The following is a 14,055-nucleotide window of genomic DNA, read 5'->3' as shown; positions in this document are numbered from 1 at the left end:
TTACACTGAAAGAAGGAGGTAGTATCTATACAGAGTCCAGGGATGGCTAGAAAGAATGGTGCACCCTAAGTTTGGGTCCCCAGATGCTGGTCTAGCTCCTGTAGTTGGGTTACCTCCAGCAAGTCTCATGTGACACTCTGGGCCTCAGTTTCTTTGTAAGTACAATGAAGAGTTTTTATGTGGCAACTGTAAAGGCAATCAATGGGCTATCAATTGTAAGAGTTCATTTTGTGATAAGGAATGTGTGTTGCTGGGCTGGCAGAGTGGATCAACCAATAAGAGCACCCACTTAGAAATGTTGAGTCTTTCAAGAAAATGTGAATCTGCCTCTAAATTTTCCTCCAAACTCTGGTTGTAAATTCCAGCCATTATAGTCATTCCTTTTGAGTTAAGTCATATAGGAAGTCAGTTAGCAATGCAAATATGATGTCTGGGAAGTCTTTCCATATTCATTACTCAAGTAGAATGCATTGGGCAGCAACTATGCACCAGACATTGTACTAGGTTCTCGACTTTGAAAAACACAGCCCTTGTGTGTGCCTTTTGAATTTACAGGCTGGTGGGGGAGTAGGGGTGGTAAATCCAACAGGTTGATAAGGGCTCTAACAGGAATGTTGATAGAATACTATGGTTTGAGTGGCTTCTCCAAGACTCATGTTGCAATTTAATAGCCTTTGCAACCTTCTAAAGAGATGAGTCCTTTAAGAGGGGACTAAGGCCTTTCTTGCAGGAGTGGGCTCCATACACGGATTAGTTTGCCTGAATTTTCTCTCTGCCTCACACCTGGCTTCTTTGCACATGATGTCCTTCCATCATGCTATATAGCACAGCAAAAGGTCCTGACTGGATGTTGCTTCTCCATCTCAGAATTCCAGCCTCCAGAACCATAGCCTAAAAGCTTCTATCATTTAGCAATCACTCCGGCAGTGGTGTACAGTTACAGAAGCAGAAACAGACTAAAACGTGAGCACTGAAAGAAGAAGTCAAAGTTGTCCTCCTGGTGTCTGTGATGTTTAGAGTGAGACATGAAGATGACTAGGAGTAAGTTAGCTGGAAAGGGATAGGAGGAAGTTCCCAGGAAGAATAAGCTGCATGTGTGAGTTATTTAGATCCAGAGAACTCAGAGGGGTTGAGGTACATGAAAGTAAACCAGTGGCAGGAGCATGGTTCCAGTGGGAGAGGCTGGGGAACTCTTGAGAAACAAGGATAGTAATTTAAGTTCCTTACTTGTAGGTAGATCCTCTTTCTACAGGGCAGAGGATGGATAGTGGAAATAACAGGATGGAGGCAGTGATCAGGCATGGCCTGAAAATGATAATGAAGATAAGAAAAGGGGGCAGACTCAAAAGAATTGAGGAGATAGAAATACAAATTTGTTATAGATCAAATATAAGGAGAGGGAAAGAGGGTTAAGGCTTGAACAGTTACAAGAGTAGCAGTGCCATTTGCCAAGAAAGGAAATGGAGGGGAGGAGCAGGTCTGGGAAAAGATCAGTTAATTTGGGACAAGTTGAGTTTCAAATGGCTACTATTATAATAGGTGCTCAATAAATTTAAATTTAAGTTTAATTTAATTTGTTTTGAGGTACTGGGGATGGAACCTAAGGCCTTGAGCTTGCTAGGTAAGTGTCCTACTAATTCAGCCATGCCCCTAGTCCTTTTGTTTGCATTTTCTTTTTGAGTTAGTGTCTTTTTTTTAAAAAAGGTATTAAGTACATGTTTATTTGGTGTAGCATTCAGTTACTTCTGTTCAGAATGTTCTACTTTACAAAGAGACAATATGAATTAAAAATATAAATCAATATATTTTATTTTTGACCCTTTTTCCCACTAAACAAGAAAAGTTATTTTATAATGATAAGATTCTGAGCTGGGCACTGGTGGCTCATTCCTGTAGTCCTAGCTGCTTAGGAGGCAGAGATCAGGAGGATGGAGGTTTGAAGCCAGTCTGGGCGAATAGTTCACAAGATGGTATTTCAAAAAACTTTTCACAAAAATAGGGCTGGTGGAGTGGTTCAAGGTGAAGGCCCTGAGTTCAAGCCTCAATATAGCAAAAAGAAAAAACTATTTTCTTCTTTTTAAAATAAACTAATTTAAAATGAATGTCTAATAAAAGAATACTTTTCTATTTTAGTAGTATATTTGAAAAACTAGTACTTCAAGAATGCTCACTGATAGGTAACATTAAATGTAATTTTTAAATTAAGCAATGTATAAAGAAATATGAGATCCTTTAAAGAAGTTCCATGTGCTTTATAAAGTTCTGATCGACTTTGATTGGCTCAGCTGGCAGCCACCTTCCAAATGCAATACTTAACTACATTTCACTATGAGATAGTGTCTTGCTGACTTTGCAGGGTCTGGCCTTGATCTCCCAATCTTCCTGCATCTGCCTCCTTAATGGCTGGGATTATAAACATGCACCACCACACTTGGTTAAGAAATGTGTTAAAGGAATGACCATGCAGTAAAATGTCCAGTTGGTATCTGGAAATGGAGCCCTCCTATCCAGGATGGAAATCTTGGATGGAGATTTCTGCTCTGAACTCTTCAATGTACAGATGCAACTTAAACCCTTGGGAGTGGCTGTGATCATCCAAGGGAAGCAGTACAGAGCAGAAGGTACCGGGGACCTCTGGGGATAGGCAGAGGAAGAGGAGGTCTCAGAAGAGGCTGAGTACAAAGGGCCATTGAGATGGGTCAAATGTTATGCCTCTGGAAGTGAGCTCTGCAGGAGCAGAAATTTTTGCTTGGTTTACTTTGCAATGCCTGGTAATGACTGAATTGTGTTCCCTCCACAGCCATATGTTGCAGCCCTAACCCCCAACGTGACTCTATCTGGAATAAGGTCCTTAGGACACAATTAAGGTCAAATGAGGTTATCCAGTGAGACCCTACTCTGATAGGACTATGACCTTATAAGGAGAGGAAGTGATCTCTCTTGTTTCCTGCTTTTACTCTCCCTGCCATGTGAGGAGACATTGAGAAGGTGGTTACCTTCAAGAACAAAACCCTGGCAGCACCCTGATCTCAGATGTCAATTTTGTAGACTGTGGGAAAATAAGTGTCTGTTGTTTTAACCACCCAACCTATATTTTGTCATGGCACCCTTCGCTAACTTAGAGATGGTCTTGGTAAATATGGTAATCAATATTTTTTTAGTGAACTGAATGAAAGAGTCATTCATTGGTATCATTACCAATGTATTACTCCCTCAACACAGGATGACTGCATCCTGTGGGGGTGGGGAGTGTTTACTAGTATAGTGGTCTTGATGCTTAGGGAGAATGGGAGGCAGCCATGGAGGTGACAAAATAGAAAGGCCTGAAAAGGCTCAAAACTGACAAATTTTCCTAGCTCCCTATTTAAAAAAACAATTGGAGTAGGCTTAACTCTGAAATTTGGGATGGTGGATTATGTGGTGAGTGAGTGAATATGTGTGTGTGTGTAAAAGCTCTCCTTACCATTAGATAAGACTATCTGACTCTAAGTGTGCTTAGGCACAATCTGGTTATTGCTCTCCACAGAGAATTAATACCCTAAGCTGGCAATGAGATTCTGTTCCTCAAGTAAATAACAGGTAAAGGGAGAGAGAGGAACACAGTGTCATAGTAACTGGAATACCGGAATAACTGGAATTCTTGTGTCACTGATGGCACTTTTAGTGGAAGTACTTTCTAAATTATTTTCTGCCACAAACAACACAGGCAAATGGTATAAAAAGTTCCTAAAATTTCCAAGAAAATGTAAGTTGAAAGTTACTAAATTCTATTAAGTTTAGCAAATTAACTCCTATGACTCATTGATTCGTCATAAAGAGTGCCATCTTGCCTGGCAACCAAGAATTCAGATTATCTTCATCAAGTCCTGAGTAGGAAGGCAGAAAATGGCACCGCAGGTCACAAAGTTTGGAAAGGAGAAGGCTTCAGCTTGGCTCTTGCTTTACACTTGCATCTTTTTTCCCCAGAGGGTGAGTGGGTAGGAAAAGGCTGTTTAGAATCATGGGAAAAAGGACCAACTCTATACGACATCCTTGCAGGGTTAGGCAACATTTAAACATGTTAAAAGCCCGTTACACTTAAAAAGAATGATGGCGTTAGTAGAATTCTGTAGCTTTGAGGGTCAGGAGGCAAAATAAATCTATGATAACAATCAGAAAAATGGTGGCCTGTAAAAGTTGGGGGTTGACTAGAGTGGATGTGAAGCAGTTTTCTGCCAATGGAAATACTGTACACTTTGGTTGGTGTGATTGTTAGTGGGCATGTCTATTCAAATTTATGAACTGTACGCTTCGGGTATGTGCATGCGCTCTACATGTATTTTGCTCCCAAGAGCAAAAATCCAAGGAAGGTCAGGCAAAAAGAAATCTAGGTGCTAATAAAAAATACTTAAATGACTACACTATCACTGAAATGAGGAGGCATTTGCGTGTTGTGGTGGCTTACACCTGTAATCCCAGAACTGGGGAGGCAGAGGCAGGAGGATTGCAAGTTTGAGGTCAACCTTGGTTATGTACTGAGGCCTTATTTCCAAATCAAAACAAAAAAAAGGAGGATCTACTTAAAAGGAAACTCATTTTTCTTCCACTTTAGAGGGAAAGGGTTGATGTCAAATAAATACTCAAAAATAAGTTTCCAGAGAGAGCATTTGTAATGAGTGCAGTGTTCAGTTTGAAGAGCTAACTTTGACATCTCAGAGTGAAGGAAAAATGCCTGGCAGTATAAGCTATCAGGCAATAGCTCCATATTTATTTCTTTCATGTTTTCTGTTGGAAGAATACTGTTCTTGTAAATGCAAAAAAAAAAAAAGCCTTTAATGGAGCTGGAGAAGAAACCATGCTTGGTCGTTGTGTTGTCTGGTTCAGAACTAAAATGCAGAGCCCTCTGGAGCATCACGCCACCAAGAAGTGCAGGCGTAAGCTTCAAGATCATACAGATCTGGATTTTGACTTTGTGGCCTCAGTCACTATGAAGATACAAAGATAATTTTTCATCAAAAACAGCTTTGAAAGTGGTAGAACTCTAAAAGCTAGCTTTTAGAGATGGTTAATCCAGACAGATGGGATCTTCTTTTGTCCTTTGAATATCTGGATTCATAAATTAGACAGTATTTGGTGACTTAACAATGACAAGGCACTGTTCTAGGAACTCACCTTCTTCATCCTGCATATATATGTCTATGTCTGTCTGTCTATCTATCTATCTATCTATCTATCTATCTATCTATCTATCTATCTATAGCTCCAGTTTAGGGAAGAATGTGATAAATGCAGAACTACCGCTGGTGCTTAGAAAGGAACTGTCTTTGAACAGGAACTAAAGGAAGACATTCTTGTTTGGTAGCACTTGGCTACACCTTATGAACGGCTTTCGCCTGACAAGCCAAGACAGTGCAGGTTCTAGCTAGAAAAAAGAAAAGCTTGAGTGTCAGGCTTTCATTTGGTTGAGACATAGGCTGCATGATGGAGGTGACAGACTAGAAAGGATGGGCATGACAACCAGGAAGACCCTCCAGGGGAAGCTGGAATGTGGGTGAAAGATGGAACTGAGTTGAGAAAAAGATGGATCCTGAACCACTGAAAAGCCAGAAAAGAAACAAGCAGCAGGATCTAGGATGAAGTAGAGGAAAGCAGTTCTAGGAGGCTCTTAGGATAGGTAAGGTCATGAGGGACTGAGGTGGTGATAGAAATGCAATGGGAAGGGAGAGATTGCAAATGTAGAAAGATCAGGAATTGCTTCTTGGTCAGGTATGGAAGGCAAAGGAAAGTCAGCAATGCACCCTCCTCCCCGCGATGGTGAGATTTTAATCTAGGTGACTGAAGAGACCATGATGCTGTCCATAAATAAAGGGAAATTGAGGAAAGTGCTATGTTGGGGAAGAAAGAATGAGGATCCATGTTTGAAGAAGCCAGCAATGCTCAGGAGACTGCTGGAAAAGTGGCCTGGCCTGGAGATACACTGGACGAGGGAGCTAGAGAAATAGACTTCACTCTTCTTCCTCTGGGAGTGTGGGTGTCCAGCATGGAGTGAAGCAGGAAGAAGAGGCAGCTAGAGTCCAAGTGAGAAGCTGTGGCCAGAGGTTCTAGAAGAAAATTAGCATTGTGCACTATGTTCCCCCGCCACCCTCACCAGGCCTGGGTGATGGAAGAGATTGAAAGCCACTGCGGGAAAGAAAGCAGTGGAGAACACTGTTTTATTTCTTGTGTTTCAGAACACTGTCTTTATTGGGCATCGTGGAGTAACTTTGACTGTAAGTCTCTGCATAATCTAAGTTTCTGAGAGATAACCAGTGTTCTCACCTTCAGAAGCTAAAGGTGGCCATTTGGAGGTTTCTTTTCTTCCCTCCCTCCTCATTTTCTCTCTTCTTTTTTTTTTTTCCTCCCCTCCCCTCTCCCATTCTTCCCTTCTCCTCCTTCCTTCTCTCTTTTCATGCTTTTTTTGGGGACTGGAATAGGACATGGGTAGACACTACTGACCTACAGGAGGAGCTACTGTTACCAAAAAAGGGCAACAGTCTTTTTTTTTCAATATTTGTTGCTGTTAGTTTGTTTTTGCAGTGCTGGGATCAAACCCAAGACCTTCCTCGTACCAGCCACTGACATGCACCCATCAGCCCTCAATATTTATTTACATTCAGTGTCTACAGTCATGGTGACTGTGGAGGGAGCCCTTCTGCGGGCCAGTACCACATTATGTCGGGTCTTTCAAAGCACAAAAGCATGTATTTGCACTGTGACACCCCTAACAGTTTTCTAACTTTCTATTTCTTTCTCTGTACTTGTTTCAAGGGCACTCATAAATCTTTTGTTAGCTGCATGGGGTCCAGAGGCCACTCCTGACATTATGATTACAGTCATTTAATATTTAAGGCGGTGGTGACTAATGTCTGCCAACAAAGGCTCCGCCAGGCGTCTTGTGTCCTGGGACCCTGGGTGAGGGCACACTCCCTTTGGAGTACCTTGTTACTGTGTGTTTTACCATGGTCAAGGGAAAAGATGAGAACCAGGTAGATCCATGTGGAAACAAATGGAAGCAAGAGACCTTTCCCTATGATCAAGAAAAGCTTGAAATCAGTTCAAAACAAAGTCATCCATTCTCTTCTCATCTGCATACTCTAAGATTTAAATAATATATTTTTTTCCTGTGTTTACAGAAAGCAGTCACTGGCTTCTTGGTGGGTTTGGCTGGTGAGGTGGAGGAGAATTACATCTCAGGGGAGACATAGCCCTGGAATGCTAAAACATTTATTCCAAAGACTGACTTCTTGTGACACTGGAGGCATTAGCTATAGTGTGTCTATTTAGAGATGTGGCAGGAGGGGGACCTGCAGCCTGCAAGAAGTTAGATCCAAGTGTATCCCAGAAGACTTTTCTTGTTATATTCTTTAGGAAAAACCACTCCTGGCACATTCTGTGAACTTGAACTTCATACACTTTTGACTGGCATTCTATTTTTGCCGTTAGTCCAGGATTTACAGTCAGCCTGGTTTCCCTCTTGCCTACCATGGCAGCAGAAAGCACACGGGGCACTCTGCTGGCTCCACAGGTAGGAGCAAAGAGGGCTGGAGTTTCTTTTTCTGCAGTGATGCTTCCAATAGCTGTGCCACCCTGCTGTACCTTAGCAGACAGTGAGCCTCCCCTCTCTCCCCACTGCCATTCATCCAGCACTGTGCAGCAGCCCAGCTGCTGCGTCTGCCGGGAGGGGCTGCCAAGTGCCCTGCCTACTGGCTGCTTCCCGAGTCCCTGCCATTCCACACACACGCTCTGCCTCGATCACACACCGAGCCACTCGAACATGCGAGGAGCACATTCCTTCCTTCCTCCTCACTGTCTCGGCCCTTGACTTCTACAAGCCCATGGAACATTTCTGGAAAGACGCTCTTGATCCAGCAGGGTAGGGTTGTTTTGATTTCTCTCTCTGTAGCTTGAGTATTTTGAGAAAGCAACTTACCTTTCTGGCCAGTGTCTGTATCCTAGCCGGGAGATGAGGTTGTGCTGTTTTCCATGGGGGGATATGTGTGGCTCCTTTTTCTTCAGGACTTGTAGGATTCTCTGTGCCATTTATATATTATTTGGCCAGCTCAGATTTTTAAAGAGCCCTAGAAAGTGCTTTTGCATGTGTTTTAGAAAGGCATTTGAAAATTGAAAGTGTGATTTACGGAAACTAAGTCATTTGTAAAAAAAAAAAAAAAAAAAAATTGCTCTGCAAAGTACTGGTTGCTGGCCATACAGAGAGATAGCTGCGATTCCCCTAATGTGTTTTTAACTCTTTCTTTGCTATGATCAAGAGTTATTGATGCTGAACTTAATTTTGGCTTCATAGTAAATCAGCTTATCTGCATATCGTCCAAAATGGTCTGTTTTTCTAAGAATACATAAAATGTGTACTTAGTATAAAATGTTTTAAAAATGTTACCATTAGTAACAATCTTGGCATTTATATATGCCATGAGCATTTTGTCAGGTACATTGTTGAGTGTTTGGGACAGCAATTAAAGTCAAGTATTAGAGTCTGTAATATCAAATGTTATTAGGCTAGGGCAAAAGAAATTAGAAAGTATAAACTATCCCAGATTATAGATTATGATCTGCTCACCAAATCTTTTGTCTCATCAATAATTGTGTTTGTGCATGATTAGCTTTTAATTCAGTTAATTAAGTTCAAAACTTTTTTCTATTTCTCTTTTATTTGGATATTTGATTTTGTGTCTCCTAGCCCAAATGAACCCAGAAGGTCCAGTTGTAGAACTAAAGAACTGAAAAGCAGACATACATTCTAAAAGTTGCTGGTTAGACAGACACTATAACACAATTGCTGAAGCTCTGGTTAAAGACTTAAGACTATGTTTTGTAGAAAAAGGTCACATTTTATATTCAGTTTTCTGAAGTTTTGGTTGCATAACCTGTGGAAGGCATGAACACCCATGTGTGCCTAACCAAAGGTTTTTCTGAATCATCATTCACACGAGAATTTCTAAAGGGAGCAAGTACAGCACTGTGTCCAACGTAAACAGCAAAGCAAGGCTGGGAGCATCTCAGAAGGTTATGGCTGGAAGGGAACACTTTGGGAGCGTTTTGCAGATGAGGAAACCGAAGTCCCATAGCCTTGTGGTTGCAAATGCAAGGATTCCTATACCTACCTTGCATTTCCACCCTCTGCCCCCACCACCCCAGATGCTCCTATCAGTTCCTGCAGCTGCTAAATATAGTTGACTGTGGCTGGCTGCATATGCAACCGCACACCCCATCCTATCTGCCATATCTCAGTTACAGAGCACTCTTCCCCAGGGTCATTCTATGTACACACTACATACTTCTAGCCAACAAGAAGAGTGAATCAAACAGAATGAGAGACAAACAGAGATAGGTTGGAGCCTGGCACGGGCACATAAGGCAGCACACTAGAAAAAGCCAGCTCCTGGCTTAGTCTCCCAAGTTTGTTTTAAACCCAGTCTTCCTGGGGCCACCTTTAGGAGATCCCTCTGCGCCCCCGCCCCCCCTGCAATGAAATTCAGCCTCCAGTCCAGCAGCGACGACAAGTAAAGCAAAGTTCAGGGAAGCAGCACTTTGGGATCACTCCCCAAACGAGTAGTGCCTGGAGTGATGTTTAAACCAATGTCAGTGCAAGACAACTGCCCCTGGCGGGCTTCCAGCACCTTTGTAATGCATATGAGCAGGGGAGACAAGAACAAGTTGGAGACCCAGGAGCCCGGGGACTTGGAGCGCACTCGCGCCAGGGCTGCACTTGCTGGAGTTTGGCCACCCGGCTCCACCGGATCGGTCAGCCCCAGGGCAGGGCCAGGGCCAGGGTTCTGTCGCGGCGGGACACGAGCTGCGCCGACTCTAACCGCGGGCTCTGCTCTTTTTCCAGGTGGCCCGTCGGCTGCTAAAGCCTCTGCGGCGCGGGGAGACGATTTGCGCCTTGCCCGCGGCCACTGACCATGACCATGACTCTCCATGCCAAAGCATCGGGAATGGCCTTGCTGCACCAGATCCAAGGGAACGAGCTGGAGCCCCTCAATCGCCCGCAGCTCAAGATGCCCCTGGAGCGGCCCCTGGGCGAGGTGTACGTGGACAACAGCAAGCCCGCGGTGTTCAACTACCCCGAGGGCGCCGCGTACGAGTTCAACGCCGCGGCCGCCGCCTCCACGCCGGTCTACGGCCAGGCGGGCCTCGCCTACAGCCCCGGGTCCGAGGCGGCGGCTTTCGGTGCCAACGGCCTCGGGGGCTTCCCGCAGCTCAACAGCGTGTCCCCGAGCCCGCTGATGCTGTTGCACCCGCCGCCGCAGCTCTCGCCCTTCCTTCACGCGCACGGCCAGCAGGTGCCCTATTACCTGGAGAACGAGCCGAGCGGCTATGCGATGCGCGAGGCCGGCCCGCCCGCCTTCTACAGGTACCAGCACCACGTCGGGTGGCCGCCGCGCGCCTGGCGGGAGGGGAGGGAGCGAGAGAGCGAGCGCGGAGTCCGCGCGGTGCGCAGCTGGCCCGAGGCCGCAGGTCGCGGGCTCCGCCACCCCGCGCAGCTCCCAGCGCGGGAGCCCGAGGGTGGCTGGTGGAGCCCGCGCGCGTCCTCTCCACTGGCGGCCAAAAAAGCGACTGTCCTTTACCCCTCAGCCGTCTATGTGACAGGCAGATCTGAGAGCCCGTGCGCTTCCCAGCTAAACCAGCTATGGGAAACTGTAGAGCAGCAGTTATTTGGGGGACTGAGGGGGAGGGGAGGGAGAAACACCCCAAAGTCAATAAACCCGAGGCGCTTTGAATCGCCAGGAAAGGGCCTGCTTTACTATTGAAAGATAGAGGTGTTTGGGGCTTAGAGGAACTCGGGGGAGTTTTATTTATCATTAATTATTTAATTTAAAAAAATTTAATGGGCTGGCAAATTTTCCTCTCGTTTAGAATTCTGGATTGGAAAGAAGCAAGCTATGATGGTGCTGATGAGTTTTGGGGGAAAGCGATACTGATCACTCACGGTCCCCACTTTTCCCCATCCCAGGGTTTGGGATTGAATCGCGCTGCTCAGAAGAGCTGTACAGGAGTTTGAATGGATCTCAACACGTTTGAGATTTCTGACTTTCTGGCTGAGTCCGTGTTGGAGCTGATTGCTGGCGTGTGACTTCTGACAGCTAGAAATTTATTGGTGTCCTAAGAGTTTGAAACATGACATATGAAACACCGGTACGTCCCGATAATCTGCCTGCAAGTTGCGGGTCTGGCCTCCCAGACAGAGAACGCCAGTTGCGCCCTGCCTCCTAGGCACCCTGGAAGAAGCGCTGGTGGTTAAGGACACACAGGATCTCTCCCGCACCTAAGTGGCGAGTTTTTGTGTCCTCATTTCTAGTTTCTCCTATCAGAGATTTTTACTTTTGCCTCCCCCTTTTCCCTGATTTCCCCTTTGGCTGTTCCCATGTGTCTTCCTCATAGGCCTGTAGAGGGCTTAGGGGGACATTTCTGGCAAATACCTGTATCTGAGGCACCTGTGGAATAGTGACAGCTGGACCCACATGGGTGCTGAATTAGACACTTTCCGACTGTATGTTGGCTTCGCCATCACCACCGTTTTCTGCTCAGTGTTCTATTACCAGGGATATTTATAGCAGAAGAATCAGGACTATGGTGCAGTTGGCCCCAGAGGATACCAAGGGCAGACTCTTGGGGTATCCAAACATAAACCTTCAGCCCTCTTAGAGGACCCCGGACCATCCCACGGCCAAGCACATCCCGGCTGAGTTATTACTGAAAAGATAAACGAGGAACAAAACTTTAAAAAGTTGGTAGATTCAAATTAATTTCACTTGTTTTAATTCGGGGTTAAGCTGAAAAAAAGAATTTCTTCTGCCCACTTTTTTTTTTTTCATCAGAAGAACAAAATACAGCGATTAAGTGTAATTCACAAAACGTTTTAAAACTTGATGTGAAGGAAGGCATTGGGTGGAATGTGAATTCCATAACCTGTGGTGGACCCCAAACTATTTTTCTTGTCCATTTAATTTTCAGTTCTTTTATTGCAAATTAATGCCACTGAATTTCAATGGGCACTAATGAGACTGCTCCTTGGAGGATTATTTACTGCCTTACTAGTAATTACAAAGTGAGCTTGGTCAAATAAAGAGGGGATCACATTTATTCAAAACTGTTCATCTTCCCAGTGGCAAATGATATCACCGTAATACACCCCATCTTAAACTTTTTTGCATTAAATGGTATTCAGGTACTTTTTGAATAATACAGAGTGACAATGAACTTTTAAAAGTAAAGTAAAAAACACACACAAATGGAAATTTAGTTTTTGAATGGTTTTCCTGTGTGTTTTATTTTCTATAACATCCTTGCTCTTTTGTTTTAATTCTACTTCTAGTTATTGGGGGGGGGGGAAGCATCAATGCAAATATTTCAAAGGGAAGATGGTATTTAATATTTTTTTCTTAGTTTTCCCATTTGACAGCTCTTGATAAAAAGAAAACAATTGAATAGATTAAAAAAAACTTCACTTTTTAAAGTAGCTTTCAAAAGTTTGGGAGTTGAAAGCTGTATTTTCAAACTTCTTACTATGGCTGAGTCTAGAACATTTTTAAAAAGGAGCAAAACAGAAAAGGATATAACAGAAAATATTAGAGTGCATGATATTTAGCAAGGATAAGTTTTCTTTTCTGAAAATTTGTTTTGATTTTATGTGCTTGTGTGGGTCGATTGCATTGTAAAATGTATTTCTTACGGTGGATTGAGGTTTAAGAAGCTTGGAAGGTGTTGGCCTAAAATATTGCATTCAGTAGAAAGCAAAAAATTCAAGCAAGTGTCTGTGGTTTTATGTACACAGACCAAAAAGGAAATTTGATGATTTTATTTTTCTCTTATACATTAGACTCAACTTTGCTATTTCTGATTCTTAACTTTGCTATTTGTAGATTGTCATCCTGAATGTCCCGCTGGGACGTTCAGAGACTTTGAGTTTTCATTATTCAGCATTAAGATGCTGTGCTTACTGTTCACTTTCTTCCACTGGTTACAATATGTAGTCACATTTATTCGTCAAGAAAAATAGCAGATAAAATTGCTTGGGGCATAGAGTAATGTGAGGAAAATGGTCACATGTCCCAACAACTTGTAATTAAGAGATAATAAGTTTGTTAATAAGCAAGCTGTGATTTTGCAAGACATGTGTCTTCTTCATATTTCATGATGAAGGCTTTAGGGTTCAAACAACTTAGAGATTTTGAAGAAAGCCAAGAACAAAATGCTGACCATGTTTTTGAAAATTGAAAGTAGGTATTTAAAGCTGTGTGTGGGTTTCAGTTTTACCACTCAATATTTCTAAAGCCTGAACATTGCCTACCTTTCCATAAAAACTTAATCAACAAGTGTATAAGCTTCTAAGTCAAAATCAATGCTCTGGTAATTTATACACTGGATGTCAGCATTCTGCATATTTTGGACAACTAGTTTGTCCCTGCTGATCTTTTTAAAACTATTTCTCAACTTTGAACAGAAACTCATCTCTGGGAAGGGATTTGAGTGGCTAATATTCAAGTTTCCAATGGTTCTTTCCCTGTACTTAGGTGCTATTTCAGCCCCTTTATGTCCTTGCTTTTTTCAATCATTTAGATCGTTGCTGATTACTGACACTTTGTGCTGGTCTAATAGTCCACGGAGCTACACATTGCCTCTGGAATGAGTGCATGTTCCCATGCAAGCAGAATCACAGGTCCAATCTCCTTTTCATTTTCACCTCCTCCATGTGGCTTGTACCTGGCTCCCAAGGATAATTGCCACATAGTCCAATCTTCTGTCTCACACTGTTAATTTGGATTCTGGGATGTAACTGCTATTTACTTTGGTGAATATATTTATTTTATGACATTCATAATTTGAGAAAATGCAGGTTGAGGATTTTAGTTTCTTATATTTTTAAGGATTAAAAAAGAGAAGAAGAAATTGCCAATGTCAGGGAAGATTGTAAAGATAGATTTCAAACTTCCCATGATTGTAAAAGATACCAAACTTCCGATGAATGGCAAGAAAATAGTAATTTTGCTTGCATTGGTGGTTCAGAGGTAGAATTCT

General features: G+C 43.2%; 1 protein-coding gene across 9 annotated transcripts in view; it reads left to right on the top strand.

Moving 5' to 3' along the window:
* Nucleotides 1-14,055, top strand: part of Esr1 (estrogen receptor 1) — a 399,315-nt gene that overhangs the window by 117,933 nt on the left and 267,327 nt on the right. For 7 of the 9 annotated variants that reach the window (XM_074072284.1, XM_074072304.1, XM_074072297.1 and 4 more), the window contains exon 2: nucleotides 9,869-10,390. In XM_074072284.1, coding sequence (XP_073928385.1) covers nucleotides 9,939-10,390 — 452 coding nt within the window. In that variant the 5' untranslated portion in view covers nucleotides 9,869-9,938. Of the gene's footprint in view, nucleotides 1-7,739; nucleotides 7,892-9,659; nucleotides 9,778-9,868; nucleotides 10,391-14,055 lie in introns of those variants that run through there. The other 2 variants (XM_074072278.1, XM_074072291.1) reach the window with 2 other exon arrangements.

Source organism: Castor canadensis, chromosome 1 (genome assembly GCF_047511655.1).
Source record: "Castor canadensis chromosome 1, mCasCan1.hap1v2, whole genome shotgun sequence".
Classification (NCBI taxonomy): Eukaryota; Metazoa; Chordata; class Mammalia; order Rodentia; family Castoridae; genus Castor; species Castor canadensis.
The sequence above is the reverse complement of the archived record's forward strand: the minus strand, read 5'-3'. Positions and strand labels throughout refer to the sequence as shown.